The 19,970-nt window shown below is 34.4% G+C and overlaps 4 protein-coding genes across 4 annotated transcripts in view; all 4 read left to right on the forward strand.

Moving 5' to 3' along the window:
• The first annotated feature begins 4,139 nt into the window (after window positions 1–4,139).
• LOC110994510 (carboxypeptidase Q) lies at window positions 4,140–6,823 on the forward strand. Its single transcript, XM_022261180.2, has 3 exons — window positions 4,140–4,382; window positions 4,605–4,734; window positions 5,682–6,823. The coding sequence occupies exons 1-3, from the start codon at window positions 4,186–4,188 to the stop codon at window positions 6,771–6,773; spliced, it is 1,419 nt and encodes a 472-aa protein (XP_022116872.2). The 5' UTR covers window positions 4,140–4,185; the 3' UTR covers window positions 6,774–6,823.
• Window positions 6,824–9,220: 2,397 nt separating this feature from the next.
• LOC110994504 (carboxypeptidase Q) lies at window positions 9,221–10,704 on the forward strand. The gene is made up of 4 exons (XM_045632053.1): window positions 9,221–9,417; window positions 9,790–9,919; window positions 10,256–10,361; window positions 10,481–10,704. The coding sequence occupies exons 1-4, from the start codon at window positions 9,221–9,223 to the stop codon at window positions 10,702–10,704; spliced, it is 657 nt and encodes a 218-aa protein (XP_045488009.1).
• Window positions 10,275–14,809, forward strand: LOC123689978 (carboxypeptidase Q-like). Its single transcript, XM_045632240.1, has 2 exons — window positions 10,275–10,661; window positions 14,103–14,809. The coding sequence occupies exon 2, from the start codon at window positions 14,143–14,145 to the stop codon at window positions 14,785–14,787; it is 645 nt and encodes a 214-aa protein (XP_045488196.1). The 5' UTR covers window positions 10,275–10,661; window positions 14,103–14,142; the 3' UTR covers window positions 14,788–14,809.
• A 1,355-nt stretch (window positions 14,810–16,164) lies between these two features.
• The window catches only part of LOC110994514, a 28,146-nt gene continuing 24,340 nt past the window's right edge, over window positions 16,165–19,970 (forward strand). Inside the window, exons 1-2 of the mRNA XM_022261185.2 lie at window positions 16,165–16,397; window positions 17,565–17,663. Coding sequence (XP_022116877.1) covers window positions 17,565–17,663 — 99 coding nt within the window. The 5' untranslated portion in view covers window positions 16,165–16,397. The remainder of the gene's footprint in view (window positions 16,398–17,564; window positions 17,664–19,970) is intronic.

Raw genomic sequence — 19,970 nt, forward strand, 5'->3', positions numbered from 1 at the left:
TAAGGGTTGATTTTGCTCGAGCTGAGCTATCCGTTCCTTTAGTTCATGGACAATAGTTTCCAGGTCTGAGCATCGGGCTCTTTCCTTTTTCAATTCAGCTATTAATAAGTGGGTTTTAATTTCACTGACAATTGGAGATGCCATGATAAATTTAAAATAATTAAAATTATAAAATCAAAACCTTGCCTTAATTCATTACACAGTAACAATTAGGTCAACGATTCATCGTAGCGCGACCGCAGCGCTGCGTCAGCGCGTTGCACTTTTTCGATTACAATAATAAATACGCGTCGTTTCTAACCGAAATGGAAACTACGACTGACATAATGAGAATAAATTGATATAAAAGTCAGACACGTATGAGAAAAGGTAAACAATTTATGTGTTTACATACAAAATGGTTTGTATTCGCGGTTATTTTTATAAAAAATGACATGACAGTTACAGAAATATCGCAAGGAGGTGACCACAAGCACCACCCACAAAACACAAAAGTGGTTCAACCTAAATGTAAATTTGCATTTATATTTAGCATTTATATATTTATTTAAGTTGTACTGACTAAAATGGGTCTGCGTTATTAAAATTCAGTTATTCATTATTATTACCGTTAAACACAAAGCAAGAAAAGAAATAAAAACGGACTCATTACAATTAACAAGAATTTGGTAATATACAGGTTGTCATATTGTAGGATATTTTTCTGAAAGAAGACTTAATTATATTATGAAAAGTAAGAATTCTATACATTTTTTTAAAATCATATGTCTTAAACACCCCTTATTTTTTTGATGCCAATATATATATCGGCGATACATTATTCTTCTTAAGTAACACAGTCTTTAAAAAAAAAAAGATGAGTGTTTCGATGACGATTTGTCAAGTGAATCAGTTTGAAATAGAGGCAGATCATGCCACTATGACATGAAGAACGCGACTAAAGAAGAAAGTGTTAATACTAAACAGTTATTTTCTGGTAAAGTTGAAAACACATAGTGCAGGTGTATTTTTCATTCGTCATATGGGTGAAATTTATATTCAAAACAGATACAGGAATGTACCTGCCATCTGGTTTGATCACTTAACATCCAATGTTATTGGCTCTAAAATATTATTCATATTTCTAGACGATATAGTACACATATAGATACAGATACATTTCAAAGTAGCATTTCCAAGAATTGATCCGTTTTTCGATTAAGATTTTCAAAATTCGTGGCACGTAAGACAAAATAGCATGTATTTGCGAGCAAATTGCGGGTGTTTTAACCTACGATCGATATGTCTATGCTCTCCAGATGATGATAAATTGTGTTTTATATTTCGTCAATATTGCGGTAAAAATATATAACTTAATAGTGAAAACGATACCATGATTTTATTACTATTGCGATTTCAATTTCTTTTAAGTTCATCTAGTTTTATTTACCCCGAATGAAGGATATACATTTAAACATGAAATAAGTGTCTATGTAATGTTTAAATCTAATTTAAGAAATCAAAAGGCACAGTAATATTTAGAAACTATTTTTAACTCAGAATGTGTCCTTGAATGCGGAGCGAAACTAATCACTCGAAACTAAGACTAATTATGATTTATTCGCGTCTGTTATTTTTTATTACTAACCATTCATTAGCCGTAGTCTGTATAATATACGTTAGTTTTTTTAAATGTTACTATTGAAATTAAGATCCTCCTAATAATTCTCCTACCCCGAATCACACCTAGGACTTTCAGGTTTTACACCATAAAGCGTTAGAAGCCCTATACGGAATTCATATTTGATTCTCAACGATAAACTTATTCAGGTTTAACACTAATGGGGTAAATACCCTTGAATGCCTTAACTTATTACAGCTTAATGTTTGTTTGATTGTGTATTCCAAACTCATAGCGAAGAAGGTTACGATTTAAACCTGGAAGAAATGTCTAAAATGTATGATATGTGAGACAAAAAGGTAAACAGAACATAATTAGATTTGTATAGCAATCGGTTTCTAGTATTATTGTAATTTGAAATATATACATTAGAAATAGTTAATATTTCTTGTTAAAACTTGGCGCATGCAACCTGAAGCTAAGATAAATCACCGTTCCTTTTTTAGCTGTAAAAATTGTTTTTCAGTACAATAATACTGAATACCGCTTGCTTATTTATGATACAGCGCACAATCGCAACGGATATACGCGATTCTTCCATTGAATGCTTGAATTAATGTTAACTACGAACCATTGTACGAGCAAATGGAGTTTTTATTGTTATTGCCGTTCATATGACATCGTTTACGCATTGATTTTAATTTCCAATGGCAATGGCCTCGATCGTTTTATATGTAGAGCAGTGGAGTGTTGGCGAGATAAACAAATATTGAAATTGTAAGATTTGATATCATTACATTATAAAATTAACTTCAAAACTACTTTTCAAATTCGTTGCGTCACCTACTTTGATTCAATACGTACGTAGTGACGTCATACCATAAATTTTCTTAGTGTTTCTTAACGCAACATCTCGACATCAGCCTCTAGTTTTTAACAGAGCCGAATAAATGGAGCTTAGCTATTAATGCCTTGCAGGCCAAGAACGAGCCTTCTAAAAAAATCACCCATCAGGGCCTTCGAACCGGCCAGTCACTGGTTAGACTGGTCCAGAATCCTCCCTTTACCGACATTATGTAATAGGATGGATTTAAAATGCAGTTAAATAATCACGATCACATTACCATGCGATAGATTAATTAGATTAAGTGGCAATTGGTATAATACCAGTAAATGGTTCGATTAAATTAGAATTCAGTTTATAATTTACTTTATAATCAAAGGTAAGATGTAATATTAGCTTGGTTAGAATTTGGTAGTAAATATTGTGGGCCCATCATTCTCCTACGCTGCGTCTATCAACACATGCTACGTATCACTTTACTTTTAAATATAATTCAAAGAAAATATTGTTGTAATATATATTTAAAGTCTAACATAAAGTAAAAAGTGCATATAATGTTCAATGCAAATACCTTATGTAAGTAAAAGACTGTATCAACTACATTATAATTATATCAATAAATTAGAACAACAAACAGTTTTTAAATTTATAAATTATCAATTATTATTCTATAACAAGTTAATCTTTATATGAACTACACTTTAATGTATCTTCGTAGAGAAACATCAATTTAAGTAATAATATTTTGAATATGGATCTTGTTAAATAAACAGCTCACACTGTTTTAACAGTCTAATTGAGCAATTCGTTTTGGAATTAATTAACGCAAAATATACAAATTAACACAAAGCCATAATCTTCTTATAAAGAGAACCGGTTCCATCACGAGTACACCGAACAATCGAAATTTCTACGTAAATATATATTATCTTCAATTAACCTATTGTTAAGCGATTTGATCAATTGAGAATTCTTGACCTACGGATAGAGTATTATTTACAACTCAAAGTAAGGACGTGTTTAAAGGTTAAAATGTATTCATTGTGCAAAGTACTGTTTATAATTATCATTAGTCAAGTGCATAGTTCACCAAGGAAAAAATCTTATTCGGAAATAAAATCGTGTAATATTGGCAATTTAGTGGAATAAATTGTTTCTTATGATAGCGTAGTAAGAGATATTATGGACTATGGTGTCCGGCCCGTTCAAAAGGAAGGCCTATGATGAGTCAGTGTCTTCGACTTTCTGTTGAATATTTATTTTTATTCTAAAATTTTTAAATACTAAGATGCTTCATAGATATTAAAACGTTACTGCTATCGCTAGTGCCGCTAATCGCTAAGAAAATATATATCAGGATGCTTATGGATATGTGTAAGGTAGTGACCATAGTGTTTTTTTATTCTAGTCATGAAAGGATAATAGTAGCAAATATTAATGATATAACCCACAAACTTTGCTTGTTATCGTCAGTTACGTATTTTAATTTAGAACACGGAAAAAAGGAAAAAAAAATCGCTATACATGTATTACTCGTATTCCATAGATTATTCTTATCTATTGCGGATTTTATGATATCTTATTATATTAGATCTTATTCCACTCATATCCATCTCAGAATGGCGATATACGGTTCCTTCAAAAACGTCTAGATAACAAATGTCTTTCTATGATAAGATACAGCAACAAAAAGGACTCGACTGTTATCACGATATCACAATATCTTTGGGGCAGCGGCGAAATGTATTCCGTCGGTTGCTTCCTTATACTCTTTATTATAACTATATGTGAGCCAAAATTCCTACCGAAAACTTCTGATAAATGTCGGGCTCTTTTGGGCGATGATTTAATAAACGAGATATCATCTTACCAAAATATAAAGGAAGATATATTCAAATATGTCCTGGAAGGAGAGTTTAAAAGTAAAACTTATGATGAGTAAGTGATTTCTTTCGTTAAACATATTTTAAAGAAAAATTGTAAAAGATCTCTTTTGTTAACACATTTCTCATGGTTTTAAGAAAATGTGTCCGATTTGATAGAACCTCTATTATAAGTTACTTGTACTTGAGTTTTTACGAAGGGTTCGTAACTTTAAAAAGTAGGGATAGATTTCTTGTGTTGTGTGTATGTTGTAAATAAGAATATAATTATTTTTAGACTCGAAGTATTTGTGGACAAGTTTGGATCACGGATGTCGGGGTCGCAGGTTTTGGAAGATTCTATTGATTATATGATCAAGCTGACCCAGGATGAGGATTTGAATGATATAGTTACTGAGGAGCTGGAGGTAAAATATACTCGAAGTTTTACGGTCTTGATTAATATTAATTTGTTTTTCAAAACGAGATAGCTACACAGTTTCTCTATATTTCATTTTGACATCCTTTTTGGCCTTTGACCATGCTATCTAAGGATTATAATTTAATAAGTTTTTTTATATATTTAAAGTGAGAAACAATATAACAAGAACTATGTGTATATGAAACACATCGGTCGCAACAGTTTGACCGTATTCAACGAAGAGCGATTCGAATCGTCGACGAGCCGTGGCGCTGCGTAGAGATGGGGTGACACTCTGCATCTTCTACCACATTTACTATGGAGAGTGTTCAGAGGTTGATCGGATTAATACCTGCAGCTGTGTTACCGGATTTTTAATAATTGGTACGCTCTTTTCTTAAAGGGCCCTAAGTCGAACCACGTCGTTCCACATAGTGGTGGTGCGCGGCAAAAACTACCTTATAAACGCAGTTGTCAACTGCCAGACGTAGAGGTGATACAGGTAAAATTTTGTAATCCCCCTCGACGTCCGCTGATGATGAAACTCAGCACCATGTAATAAACCGAACAATTGCTGTGAATAATCTCCGTGGTACGAATACGGTATAAAATGTGGAGAGGCCCCACATCTAGCAATGAATGTTGCTAAGTTATCACATATCATCAATGGGAACAGCATCAAGGATAGGTTCCCACACGGTGCTATAGGGCCGATTTGTGGGACCCCAGCGTTCGTGGTTAAAGGTCGTAACATGATCCGTCGATGACGACCTTGATGCCCCCATCGTCCGCAAAACTGGAGATCCAAATCCAGAAGAATTTTCAAGAGTAGCACTAAATTCACTTAAAATTTTCCAGTTTTATGCCACTGAAGCCTCGTAAATCAAAGACAATATCAACTCAATTAATAAGTAAAATAAGTGAATAGCAATAATAAGATGTTTATCATTTCAGGTACCTCATTGGGTTAGAGAACAAGAAAAAATTACTATGTTGGAACCCAGGTCAAAGAATATTGCAGTATTAGGGCTTGGGAGAAGCATAAGCACTCCACCCGAAGGCGTAACATCCGAGGTTGTCGTGTTTTCCAGCTTTGAAGAGTTCGATGATGCTCCTATTGAAGATGTTGAAGGAAAAATAGTTCTATTTAATGCAATCTATACCACATATGGCGAAACTGCTTCATACAGAACGCAAGGAGCTGCAAGAGCAGCTGAAAAGGGAGCTGTTGCATCATTAGTTAGATCGATAACTCCATTTTCCATTAATTCACCTCACACTGGTTCACAGTACTATTCTGAAAATGTCACCAAAATCCCTACCGCGGCCATTACGTTAGAAGACGCAGATTTGATAAATAGATTCTATAACAGAGGCGAGAAAGTTGTACTCAATATAAAAATGCAAAGCTCCTTTGAGACCAAAACATCTCGGAATACTCTTATAGACTTAAAAGGAACAAAGAACCCAGAAAAGCTCGTAATTGTTTCGGGTCACATTGATAGTTGGGACGTAGGCCAGGGTGCCATGGATGACGGTGGTGGCCTTTTTGTAAGTTGGGCTGCTCCTATCATTTTGAAAAGACTAAATTTAAGACCAAAAAGAACTGTTAGAGCAATATTTTGGACTGCTGAAGAATTGGGATTAATAGGTGCTTCTGCCTATGCCGAGAAACATAAAAACGAAAGCCACAATATAAACTTTATTATGGAGTCTGATGAAGGAACATTTGCGCCACGAGGGCTTGCTGTAGCTGGAACTCCAGAGGCTCGTTGTATCATTGCTGAAATTTTAAAATTATTTGAATCAATAAATGCATCTACTCTCGTTGAAACTGACAGTCCTGGGTCTGATATAACTGTGATAGTTAAAGATGGTGTCCCAGGAGCCAGTCTCCACAATGCAAATGAAAACTACTTTTGGTTTCATCATACGGAAGGCGATACAATGAACGTAGAGAACCCTGAAGAACTTGATTTATGTACAGCATTTTGGACTACAGTTGCCTACATTATAGCTGACATTTCTGTTGATATACCACGATAAAAATTATTAAGTAAATTTTGATTAAACATTTATGGTCAAATTGATATTAACTTAGTTTTTATTTAGTAAGCCCATGATGACCAAAAAAGGATATCGTGTCTCTCATCACGAGGTATCATGACAAACGTCACTAAAATGTTAGGTAAACTACTGTTAGTATGCAATCTTTTATGGAGATTTTCAATACGTCTCGTGTACGGTACTGAAAATATGATTTTTAAAATTGAAGTTTATTATAATTATTTTTTTAATCAGAAATAAAAAAAAGGAATCAATGAATGAAAGAAAAAATATAGTTTCAATATTTTTTCTAAAGTATCTTTATCTCCATAAAGTGACGTGTGCATATAGTTTTTAGTGCTAATACCTACAAAAAATTTCACATATCTATATATATAAAAGAAAGTCGTGTTAGTTACACCACTTATAACTCAAGAACGAAAGAACAGATTTGAGTGAAAATTGGTATGGAGGTAGCTTAGAGCCAGGAGACGGACATAGGATACTTTTTATCCCGTTCGACAGCGTTCCCGTGGGACTTGACATGAAACGTCAGTCACTATAAAAAGTGGTATAACAAATAAGAATCAGACTTGGAATAATAAAACGCAAATGATAGCTATGTAATTGACGTATAATGACAGCTATGTAATGACGTATATATGACAATTTGATATTTGTAAGAAATCAATATTCAAAATATTTCTATTAAATAAATACGTTTAATTATTTTTACAATTTACAATTTAATTATAATGATAGTGCTATTGCCCATTCGTATAAACAGTGAAGAGAACTATAAAACTCGGTATTGTCGTATGTATACAGTTCATCCAAAGAATGATGAATGTTTCTATTTGTTGTTGTTGTCGAATGACGCATTTAATCGAGTATTGGAACGGGAACGTGAATATGATCACCAGGAATTAGATTTAGTAGTTCAAACGAATGTACCCCTGTTGAAATACCAACAAAAGGAAGTTTATGATACTTTAATGAAGGCAAACGATGATGAAAATGGTGGTTTATATTTCCTAGATGCTCTTGGTGGAACTGGCAAGACATTCCTCATGTCATTAGTTTTAGCAACTGTTCGGGCGAGATCCAACATAGCGGTTGCAGTTGCTTCTTCTGAAATAGCAGCCACATTGTTAGAAGGATGCCGTACGGCTCATTCAGAATTAAAATTACCGTTAAATCTTCAAACTATTGGAGAACCAACGTGTAATATTGCAAAACACTCAGCAATGGCCAAAGTTTTAGCGGCATCGAAAATCATCATCTGGGACGAATGCACAATGGCGCATAAACGTGCATTGGAAGCACTTAACCGAACATTAAAAGATTTACGCAATGAATCGAGATGTTTTGGAGGAGCAATGATTTTACTGTCTGGCGATTTCCGCCAAATACTGCCAGTAATTCCAAGATCTACGGCTGTCGACGAAATAAACGCTTGCCTCAAATCGTCAAATCTATGGCGCTATGTGACGAAACTGCAGCTGACAACAAACATGAGAGTTACATTGCTTACTGATAAAAAAGAAGAAAAAGAATAAAGATGTAGATGACCTGAACTACATAATGGTATGCGTTTGGTGGTTAGAAAATTGAAGAACAATGTAATTTACGCTACGATAATGATAGGAAAATTCAAAGGTGAGGAAGTTCTTATTCCGAGGATCCCGATGATCCCAACCGATATGCCGTTTGAATTTAAAAGACTTCAATTTCCGATACGTCTTGCATTTGCCATGACCATCAACAAATCACAAGGCCAATCCTTAAAAGTTTGTGGTTTAAATCTAGAACATTCATGTTTTTCCCATGGTCAATTATACGTGGCATGTTCACGGGTCGGAAGACCATCAGCGTTGTTTGTTTTTGCGCCTGATAATAAAACAAAAAATGAAAAAATGTGTATCACAAGGTACTTAAGTGAAGAGCAACCTATGTACTAAAATACAGAAATAATAATGAATGATTAATGTAGGTATTTAATTTTTTTGTATTTTTTCCAATAAAAAAACCCAAACTGCTTATTTATTGCCATTAAGGCGGAACAAAGTTCGCCGGGTCAGCTAGTAAATTATAACTATAACAATAAAATGTATAATTTGTAAATTGTTAACTAATATATAATAAGTTAATTTAAATACGAAAACCACAATATAATGGATGTTCAATAACAATAGTTTTTTAATGTTAACAGTCGCGGAAACCAGCTATACAATTTAACAGCGGAATTTAACAATTAGTTTTAAAATTATTTAAACTGACAATTTTTGCGTGAATACACAACTAAAGAAATACAGCTAAGTATATCTCGTTAACAGTACTTGTTCCATAACGAGTACACCAAATAATTGAAGTTTCTACAAAAATATATATTATAAACAATTCTGGACCTACGGATAGAGTATTATTTAAGTGTATAAAGGTTAAAAATGTATTCATTGTGCAAAGTACTGTTTATAATTCTCACAAGTCAAGTGTATGCTTCACCAAGGAAGAAATCTTATTTGGAAATAAAATCGTGTAATATCGGTCATTTAGCGGAAGAAATTGCGTCTTATGATAGCGTAGTACGAGATATAATGGACTACGTTGTGTCCGGCCCGTTCAAAAGGAAAACCTATGATGAGTGAGTTTCCTTAACTTTCTTGTGTTTAATATTCATCCTTAGTTCTTAGCTTTTATTATCTAATATTAAGAGGCTCTTATCTTATTCATCTAGCTATATATAAGATGTATATATCAAAAACGAAATATCTTATCGAAATATAGAAGAAGATATAAAATGTGTCTGGGAAGGATTTAAAAGTAAAACTTATGACGAGTAACTGATTTCGTTCGTTATAAATATATTAAGAAAAATTGTAAGAGGTCTCTAATGTTAAGGCTTTTTCTTGGTTTTAAGAAAATGTGTCCTTAAACGATCAAACTTCATTTAAGTGTATGCTTCGTAACTTACGGCTAGTGTGTATGTTGTAAATAGGAATATAACTATTTTTAGACTCGAGAAATTTGTGGACAAGTTTGGATCTCGGATCTCGGGGTCGCAGGTGTTGGAAGATTCTATTGATTATATGATCAAGTTAACCCAGGATGAGGATTTCAATGATATAGTTACTGAGGAGCTGGAGGTAAAATATACTGAAAATTTTACGGTCTTGATAGATTTGTTTTCCAAAACAAGATTGACAAGGCGTCACGGTTATCCCATATATTTAATGTATTTTGTTCCTTTTATTTAAGAAAGATTTGTTTATTGTAAATTTAAAACATAAATTTCAGTTATACGACCTTTATATGAAATGAACTTTACATGTGTGAATATATGGAAATTTTGATAAATAGGACATTATATTGCACAAAGTATTTCAATGAATAAACCAATAAGTAACTGCAACAAACAACCGTAAAACTAGTAAATTAAAAGCGATATAAGATTAACAACTTAATATGTAAGTTTCTTTCAGGTTCCTTACTGGGTAAGAGAACAAGAAAAAATTACTATGTTGAAACCCAGGCCAAAGAATATTGCAGTATTAGGTCTCGGTAAAAGCATAAGCACTCCCCCCGAAGGTATAACAGCTGACATTGTCGTGTTTTCGAATTTTGAGAGATCGATAATGCTTCTATTGAAGAGGTGAAAGGAAAAATAGTTCTGTTTAATCCAATCTATACAACATATTATGAAACAGCTTCATACAGAAAACATGGAGCTGCGAGGGCAGCGAAAAAGGGAGCTGTTGCGTCATTAGTTAGATCAATAACTCCATTTTCCATTAATTCACCTCATACTGGTATACAGTATTATTCTGATAATGTCACTAAAATCCCTACCGCGGCCATTACGTTAGAAGACGCAGATTTGATAAATAGATTTGTTACGGACAACGAACAATGCAACTTAGAAAGCTGGTAAACGAAGCTGCCAGCCAGATGTTGTTCTACGAAACGGTCGGCGGCTACGCAGGTATCAAAAGGGACGGTCGGCCCCTTTTACCAGCGTGTAGTTTTAAGGCTTAGTTTTAAGTTATTATTTGTAATACTTTAGATAGATTTACGCAGCCGTGCCGGACGGACGTTAGTCATAAGCTTGCTTCGCATTATAATTGTGTTTGACCATCGAAAACGTTCGACCAATATACGGAACAATTAATACTCCATTTCGAGTTTCATTTCCACTATAGAGGCGGTGCTTCAGATCGAGGCGCCGTACGCTTATAGTTTTGGTCCTTCGAGAAGCCGGATAACCAGAAGAAATATACTCAACGCATCGACGCCGAGAAGAAGGAAGATTTTACCTGCGATCCCAGGAAGATTTTCATCGGCAGTACTACCTGCGATCCCAGGAGTACGTGCAGAGGGTTGACTTCATTGCCTGTACAAAGTGACTCACCGCATCGACGCACTGCTGTCGTGGGTCGCCGACGGAAAGCATTATCCACCAGTTCATCGAAGCGAAGAATACAATCGACTTCAAAATGAACACAAGAAGCCGACAAGCGAGGAGGGCAGATGAAATCGATGAAGCTGTACGGACAGAAAACGTGCCGTTACAATCACCATCGAAAGTCCTAGAACGTGGACTAGCTGATGTTACACACGACAGGGAGTCAGTTCAGACCTCTAGAAATAAGATGAGGTCAAAGGCGTCCCGTGTAAAGCAAATTGAGTACGAAGCCCAAGAACGCTTAGTCGCATTGAAAAAAGAATATATAAGGAAACAGTTCGAATTAAAGATGCAGGAGATGGAACAAGAGATGGAGCTTGAAATAAAATTGTTAAATGAGCGATTCGCCATTGACTTAAGCAGAGCCGACGAAGAGAGAATCGTCAAATGCTTGCCAGAACAGCGGAACGGAAACAAGTCCGCTGCAATGGTAGATAGATGGCTAAGAAGTCATAGCGAGGTGAATAATCTATCTCAAGGTGATAGACAAGAAGACACAGCGCTCCCAGAACGCGTGGAGACATTGAAACACAATGTGTGTCGGGAAATAGAGCGTCCCATATCACCTATCGAAGAGGTCTCCGTACCGAAAACGATATCCCAAGGGATAGAACGGCTTATCGGAGCCTTTGAAAAAATAGTTACAGACGAACCCCCTGTACGACATGCTCAAGATCTGACGCAGTTTGATAAAGCGCTGGAAGAAATAAATAGATTACCCAGACCGGGATATACAGCTGTTGAAATAAACCAGTTTGCAATAAAAGTGCCAAACATCACGTGGCCATTGAAAAGTGTAAACGATCGTAGCTATACGAGTAACGGAGCCTTAGTCCAAGAAATAGTGTCTAAACGGAAGCTGCACTATCAGACTAGATGGACAGACTACGGTAAGGCTAATAGTAATGAGAAAGAACCAATTCTCACTACGCTCTCAAAATACCTCTTAGAAGAAGCGAGCTTACAACTCACTTTCAACTATAGCCAAAGAATTAGCGCGGATAATTTGCGCTACAACAATGTGGTTAAGTTACCACTCCAAGAAATGATCGGCGAAGTTAAACCACAATTATTAATTGGAGCAGACAATTGGCATCTCATCGTTTCAAGAAAATTATACTGTGGGAAGAATAATAAACCGTCTGCATCTTTAACACGATTAGGCTGGATTTTACATGGAACAGCGCCTAATCGAAGTTTAATGGAACACAATGAACGTGTCTTGCACTGCATGAAAAAGGCGGCAGAAAACGACGTTTACAAAGAGACAATAAATGAGCGTATAGAGGCAATTTTAAAACAAAGTCTTGCAACAGATGCCTTAGGTATAAATAATAAAAAAAGTTTAACAAGCGCCGACGCACGTGCAGTTCAATTGTTCAATAAAACAATAGAGAAACGAGAATGGCGTTACTACCTGGGATTGCCATGGAAGACCGATAACACGAAATTCCCAGAAAGTTATAATATGGCATTTAAGCGGCTTAAAAGCATTGAACGGAAAATGGATCAGTCGTATGAGTTTAAACAGTCATATACGAGACAAATAAATAACCTGTTGGAGAAGCATTACGCCCGCCCTATTGAAAGACCCGAAATACCGACATCAAAGGATTGGTACTTACCTCATTTTGCTGTTACAAACCCTAATAAGCCGGGAAAAGTTCGTCTAGTATTTGATGCAGCGGCAAGATCAAATGAAGTATGCTTAAACGATGAGTTGCTAGACGAGCCAGACTTATTGCAATCATTGCCTGGTATCTTGTATTATGAGAAGACATTAGGAATAATTTGGGAAGCCACTGAAGACGTACTTTCTTTTAACACAAGCCTCCACAGAGTTCCTCAAGAAGTTAAACAGGGAATTAGGCAGCCAACTAAAAGAGAAGCTATAGGAGCCGTTATGTCGATTTTTGATCCGCTAGGATTAATAAGTTATTATACCGTAACGGCGAAGATAATTCTACAACAGTTATGGAGATTAAAGACAGGGTGGGATGAAGAAATTCCTACTGACCAAGCTACTGAGTTTAAACAGTGGTTGAGCCAGTTAGGAAATCTAAAAACACTGAAGATGCCTAGATGGTATAATTACACGAGGGGAGCTGAGCTACAATTGCATGTGTTTTATGACGCATCTGAACAAGCAAAGGCAAGAGTGGCATATTGGCGAATTGGAACCGATGTAATTGACGTCAGACTCACAGCGAAAGCATGGGTGGCACCTATTAAGCCACAGATTATACCGCGGCTAAAGCAGGCAGCCCTAATCGGAGCGAGATTAGCCCTGGCCATTACAGAAGGTTACAGTATTGAACCAAACAAGATCGTGCTTTGGACGGATTCAACGACGGTATTACAGTGGATCAGAATTGTAAAGAAATCGCATAAAGGTCCTGATGGAGAAACCCGATTAGTAGAACTGGAATTGAAACATCATAAGCTAAGACGACTGGTATGCGCATCGTTGTCCTACCTACGGAAAGCTTCACATCATAGGAAGGTTTCGCTGAGGGGAGACTGTTACGGACAACGAACAATGCAACTTAGAAAGCTGGTAAACGAAGCTGCCAGCCAGATGTTGTTCTACGAAACGGTCGGCGGCTACGCAGGTATCAAAAGGGACGGTCGGCCCCTTTTACCAGCGTGTAGTTTTAAGGCTTAGTTTTAAGTTATTATTTGTAATACTTTAGATAGATTTACGCAGCCGTGCCGGACGGACGTTAGTCATAAGCTTGCTTCGCATTATAATTGTGTTTGACCATCGAAAACGTTCGACCAATATACGGAACAATTAATACTCCATTTCGAGTTTCATTTCCACTATAGCGGCGGTGCTTCAGATCGAGGCGCCGTACGCTTATAAGATTCTATAAAAAAGGCGAGAAAGTTGTACTCAATAGAAAAATGCAAAGCTCCTTAGAGACTAAAAAATCTCGGAATACTCTAATAGATTTAAAAGGAACTAAGAACCCAGAAAAGCTTGTAATTGTTTCCGGGCACATTGATAGTTGGGACGTAGGCCTGGGCGCCATGGACGACGGTGGTGGCCTATTTGTAAGTTGGGCTGCTCCTATCATTTTGAAAAGACTAAATTTAAGACCAAAAAGAACTGTTAGAGCCATATTTTGGACAGCTGAAGAGTTGGGATTTATAGGTGCTTCTGCCTATGCCGAGAAACATAAAAACGAAAGCCACAATATAAACTTTATTATGGAGTCTGATGAAGGAACATTTGCGCCACGAGGGCTTGCTGTAGCTGGAACTCAAGAGGCTCGTTGCATCATAGCTGAAATTTTAAAACTATTTGAATCAATAAATGCTTCTACTCTCGTTGAAAGTGACAGACCTGGGTCTGATGTAGCTTTGATTATTAAAAATGGTGTCCCAGGAGCCAGTCTCCATAATGCAAATGAAAAGTACTTTTGGTTTCATCATACGGAAGGCGATACAATGAACGTCGAGAACCCTGAAGAACTTGATTTATGTACAGCATTTTGGACTGCAGTTGCCTACATTATAGCTGATATTTCTGTTGATATACCTCGTTAGAAATGATTGCTATAACTTATGATTAAATTTTATTGTCAAAATTAGATATTAATTTATGTTTTTTTTTTATAAATTAAGCCCAAGTTCAATCTTTACTTCGGTATATACATACATATATTTCTAATAATCGAACTCAATTCAAAGAATATGAATAATATCATGAACATACTAAAACTCAGTTATCACGTACAATATTTCAAAGTGCCATTTTTCATAACTTGTTCACTTAAAGTGTTCCAGTTACTTTGTAGGATAAAGTTATGATGTATCAATTTCATATCTTGGCGCAGCTGCTGGATAGTTTGCGTAAAACACTGCACATTTACGGAATATTATAACTAAATCTACTAATAGGCAATTAAAATGTGTATAACACAAAATGTCTCTTATTTTTAAAGTAGTTAATAGATATAATTATCGTTAAACGCCTTTTGACAATGTAACTTTTTTAACGAAATTCTAAATCTTTTTAATCTAACATTATTTGAAACGTTATTTTTATTGAAGAGAAAATTACAGTGTGAACATTGCTATGAAGCGCTATCAATAACTATGTGTTCGTATAAGTGTGAGAGTTTTTAGAGGGGTTGTTCGGACTACCGGTATCTGAGTTTCACTATCGGATGTCAAGGCAGAATACAAAATACGTCGTCGTCGTTCCACAATTGAGTGTTTCTATGGGCAGTTTTAGCCGCGCACTATCGAAAGCACGAAGCATTACCAAACTAATTAGAGGTTTTTATTTTCATACAACAGAGCGTACCAATTCTTAAAGGCCCGCAATGCACTTGCGAGCTTCCTGGCAATGTCAGTGTACACATAGGCGGCTGTAGTTCTTAACATCAGATGAGCCTTCTGTCCATGTCCAAATGTGTCCAAATGTGTGTGTACTTATGTACACGCGTTAGAAGTTATACTTCTTTCGCGTAACAAGATAAAAATCTTTTCAAAATTTTATTCTACGTTTGTAGAAAAAACGACACTAACAATAGAGTAAAAGGTAAATACCTTTTTTTGAAACGCATTATCTAGTTAAATAAAGTTTATTTAAATATTACAAAAAAAATAAATGTCGGTTCTGTGTGACTGCGCATACATAAAAATTTACTCTCCTCATTTTTCCCTAATGCACCAAAAGAAGTATAACTTCAAAAAATATATCGAGGAAAAAGCAAAAGTATTTCGTTATTTCATAAAATGGTGTAAGAAAATTTAAGTAAATAAATAAATTTCCTTCTATGGTGCGTTGCAATAACTACAATATTTTAATTTATCTAACCACATACAAGTTCAGAAAAATAAAAACATAATTCAGCATGTAACTTTGTTTTACTCAATATAAAATAAAGCAATTTCTCACAATTTACGACAGTCTTTTTGTATGCATCTTTTTATTTACATTTTCTCTGCAGGACTTACAAAACTTTACTTACTCCAAGGCACTTAGGCAGTACACTCAGCTTTAAGTTTCACACTTTCAGTACGCGAGGAGCTTTCAAGTCGAGAGCGCGTCTCATCGCGAGCCTTTACGACATACGTAACTGAAATATTGAGTGAACTATTGTTAGTATGCAATCTTTTTCGGAGATTTTCAACTCTTCACGTTTAAGGTAAAGGGAATTAAATGTTTACCAATAAGATAGTATTGTTGAAATTTTTAAAGTCAGGAATGAGAAAAAAATATACTGTTATCTATTACTAAATATACTCAAGCGAATAGTAAGTATTTACTTTATTTATAAATTAAACATATTGAGAAGTCATAGTTTTTTTGACGCTGCCTTTTAAATAATAATTGCTTGTTTTAGCATATTTATTGCGTGAATTTCAGTCCTAATTATAATGTTTTTAAAATAATTACTTATGTAATGATAAAAATTTAATACGTCATGGGGCCGTTTAAGTAAAAAGATATTGGAATTTTTTAATTAATATGATAATTACTTTTTTTCCTCCGTAAATTAAAATGTTATTACCTTTTAAAGTATTTTAAAATGAAATAAGTAAGTAAGCAAACAATTTCAAACAGTGTTTAACAAAATAGCATATTATTTAGTTCTTTTAATAATATATTATTTAGTTCTTGTAGATAACTATGCTAGATAAAATTAAGTATTGAGAAAAATTTATGTATATTTACGGAAAACACTTTTGTTAATTAATTGGGTAGGTATAATAAAAATTAATTTAAAATGATCTACTAGTAATTTAAATCTTGTTTGGTGGGATGTACGAGGTTTTCTTAAGAAATACTGGTTCGCATTCAGAACATAATTATTTCAATAATTTTATTGAAGACCGCTATTTAACAATTCTATTACAAACAAGAGCGAAGCATCAATAATTATACTTTATTAAAAGCTGTGTTTCAATGAAACTGTGTGTTAAAAAATGCGTGTTATTCGTAAACGACAAAAATATCAGTTGCCCAAAGTGTATTTGTACCTAAGACCTGAACTTTTATAAACGATAATATCTGGCATTGAGAGTGTCCATGGGCGGCGGTATCATTTAACATCAGGTGAGCCTCCTGCCCGTTTGCCCCCTATTCTATAAAAAAACACAATACTGATATTTTTATAAACAAGATATAAATTCAAATGAATATTCATGTAAATTATTTAATTTCGAACTAAATTGACTTAAACATAATTTGATCTTAGTTTTAAAATAACTTCAAAACCACGCGTACCTTTCTGACATATTTTGTTTAATTGTATGTAAATATACAATCCCTTGAACATAAATTTTTTTTCAATTGTTTTCATAAATTATAGATGAAAGCGTGGACTACTCACGATCAAGATACGACGCTGTTCTGCTGTCGGACATTACATGTCAAGCATGCTGCTTACGCCAGTGCTTTGTATACCTTGGTAAGTATTTTGTGACTTTAATATTAGATTTTTTTTATAGAACAGGGGGCAAACGGGTAGGAGGCTCACCTGATATTAAGTGATATCGATGATAATTAATTAATATAATTTGATGCAAGAAATATGTATTAGTAGAAAGTGTACTACGACGAGTGTTTGGGATGATCCCTCCTGCCTCGTTTCAGCATCGTACGAGCCGCATGAAGGCTGAATTGCACCATCGCCTTGATGGCTGGAAATCTTTCACGGTCCGGTATCGGTTCACAAGGCATTTTCTTTTGCAAACTAGCGAACTGTGGAATCGACTACCGGCGGGGGTCTTCCCTGAGAGATACCACCTCCAACAATTCAAAATACGAGCGTACTCCTCCCTTAATGGCCGGCAACACATACTAAAAATGGGTGTCCATGGGCTGCGACGACAGACTTTTTGGCGTTCCGCAGGCACGTTTTCCCCCCTAGTATATAATTTTTTTTTTAAAGAATTTCTAAAAAAAGTCAATCTTCTTATAAAAAATGTATTATACCTCTTGAGCTGAAGGACCAACAATGTTTTGCAGCTGATTTCCCCATTTAACCCCTACTTGCGTTTGATCCACGACTTTTTGGCCACTCTGTACATATATAAGAAGTATAACATTCAACCATCATCCAGCGCGTATAAAATCATCAAAAAAACACAAAAATTAACGATTTTCGATCTGAAGTACCTCAATATCCCAAAGTTGTACGTTGTGCGACACAATAATTTTACGTAGAACGCTTTTACAAAAAATAAATAGTGTGTAGTTTTACAAAAAAAAACCTTGTATGTATTCTAAGAAACTTGATTTGTAGCGATTCTCGTCAATCATAAATAAAAACTTTTGTCTTCTTCATCAAACTTGGCTCGTTTGCTTCACCTCTGGAGTTTTGTTATTCTTACGAATTGAACAACGCCAAGTCTTAAGAGAACTCAACAAAGTTAAATAAAATTATTTTTGTATGAAAACGGCAAAACAGTGAAAATTTATATTTCCGCTTCTATTGTTTTACAATTTACTTAGGTTTTGTAACTTTGACTTACAGTATTCGATCCTGTGATCGTCAAAATCAGTTTAAAAATTTATTCATTCTTTAAATTCATAGGTTTATTCAAAAGTAACTACTATATTATAGCATATTTGTTTATGCTCAAGAAATAAACACTGAGTGAATCGACAGCTCACAACAGTTGCATTATCCATTAATTATTATAAAAATATTTCAATTCTTAATTGTTCTAATGCATTAGTAAATATAATGCAAAAGTTATGTAAAGTAAAAGTGTGAGATTACTATACTTAAAACTCTTGTAAGTTCAAGGGCCATATAAAAAAGGACGTCCGTCGCCTTTAAAAAACTAGTTATGAGTCAAACTGCCTCAATTCGACGAATTTAATACTCACAATTTCACTCCAGTTTCTAATAGTTTTTTAAGCTAATGTAGTGGTATACTAATTATCATAAAATATTATAAGCAAGCAATATTTTAATTCAAGAAAAGCCTTCGATATCAAAAAGCTTTATTAAACGCGCCGGATAAGTTATTATCAGTTCGTTTTCAATTTATTTCGAATGGGAGTATATTTTGTGAGCAATTTACAAAAACGTTCTGTAAACGTTTTAATAGAATTATTTATTATGATAATTATCTATCTGATAGTAATTTAAATCTATTGTATATTTTATACTTGAAGTAAAATACAGATTAAATATTTATGTTTAGTGATTTTGTGATATTGTAGGATAATTGGCGTAAACCTAGACTTAATGTTTAACTACTAAGTTAAATAGAGATGGAAATTGATATAAACGTTGTTAAATGATTCTCGTTGAAGATATTCATTTTGAGCTAGATATCTTAAACTCAGGTATACTTTGTATCCTCAAAAGTAAAGGAATGTAATGTTGAATAATTAATATACTATAAGCATATAGGCATTTAACCCATGTCTAAAACAACATTTTTATTTAGGTTATTATATAAAATAATATATATTCATTTTCCATTTATTTATTGTGCCATATCATAACTTTTTACATGTTTATGTAGTATAAATGTTACCTACTTCAGCTAGCTACATTAATTAACAGGTAACTATATTGTTAAGGAGGCAAAGGCCGAATTTATCGCTAATAAGCCATGTCTGCCAGGCAAGTGTATAAAAGTGGACAAAATGAACAAAAATAAAATTACAAGTAACAGTGTAATTTAATTACTAAATTAAAATCTTAAATAAAACTAAGAGTTCTATAGTTCATGTGTCACTATTAACAAAAAATATA

This window comes from Pieris rapae, chromosome 18, assembly GCF_905147795.1.
Source record: "Pieris rapae chromosome 18, ilPieRapa1.1, whole genome shotgun sequence".
NCBI classification, from domain to species: domain Eukaryota; kingdom Metazoa; phylum Arthropoda; class Insecta; order Lepidoptera; family Pieridae; genus Pieris; species Pieris rapae.

What these genes read in the sequence shown, in the direction of transcription:
- LOC110994510 (XM_022261180.2), top strand. Translation starts at nt 4,186, where the DNA reads ATGTATTCCGTCGGTTGCTTCCTTATACTCTTTATTATAACTATATGT. An exon ending in AAAAGTAAAACTTATGATGA is followed by an intron (nt 4,383 to 4,604) that starts GTAAGTGATTTC and finishes AATTATTTTTAG; the next exon opens with ACTCGAAGTATTTGTGGACA. An exon ending in TAGTTACTGAGGAGCTGGAG is followed by an intron (nt 4,735 to 5,681) that starts GTAAAATATACT and finishes TTATCATTTCAG; the next exon opens with GTACCTCATTGGGTTAGAGA.
- LOC110994504 (XM_045632053.1), top strand. Translation starts at nt 9,221, where the DNA reads ATGTATTCATTGTGCAAAGTACTGTTTATAATTCTCACAAGTCAAGTG. An exon ending in AAAAGGAAAACCTATGATGA is followed by an intron (nt 9,418 to 9,789) that starts GTGAGTTTCCTT and finishes AACTATTTTTAG; the next exon opens with ACTCGAGAAATTTGTGGACA. An exon ending in TAGTTACTGAGGAGCTGGAG is followed by an intron (nt 9,920 to 10,255) that starts GTAAAATATACT and finishes AGTTTCTTTCAG; the next exon opens with GTTCCTTACTGGGTAAGAGA.
- LOC123689978 (XM_045632240.1), top strand. Translation starts at nt 14,143, where the DNA reads ATGCAAAGCTCCTTAGAGACTAAAAAATCTCGGAATACTCTAATAGAT.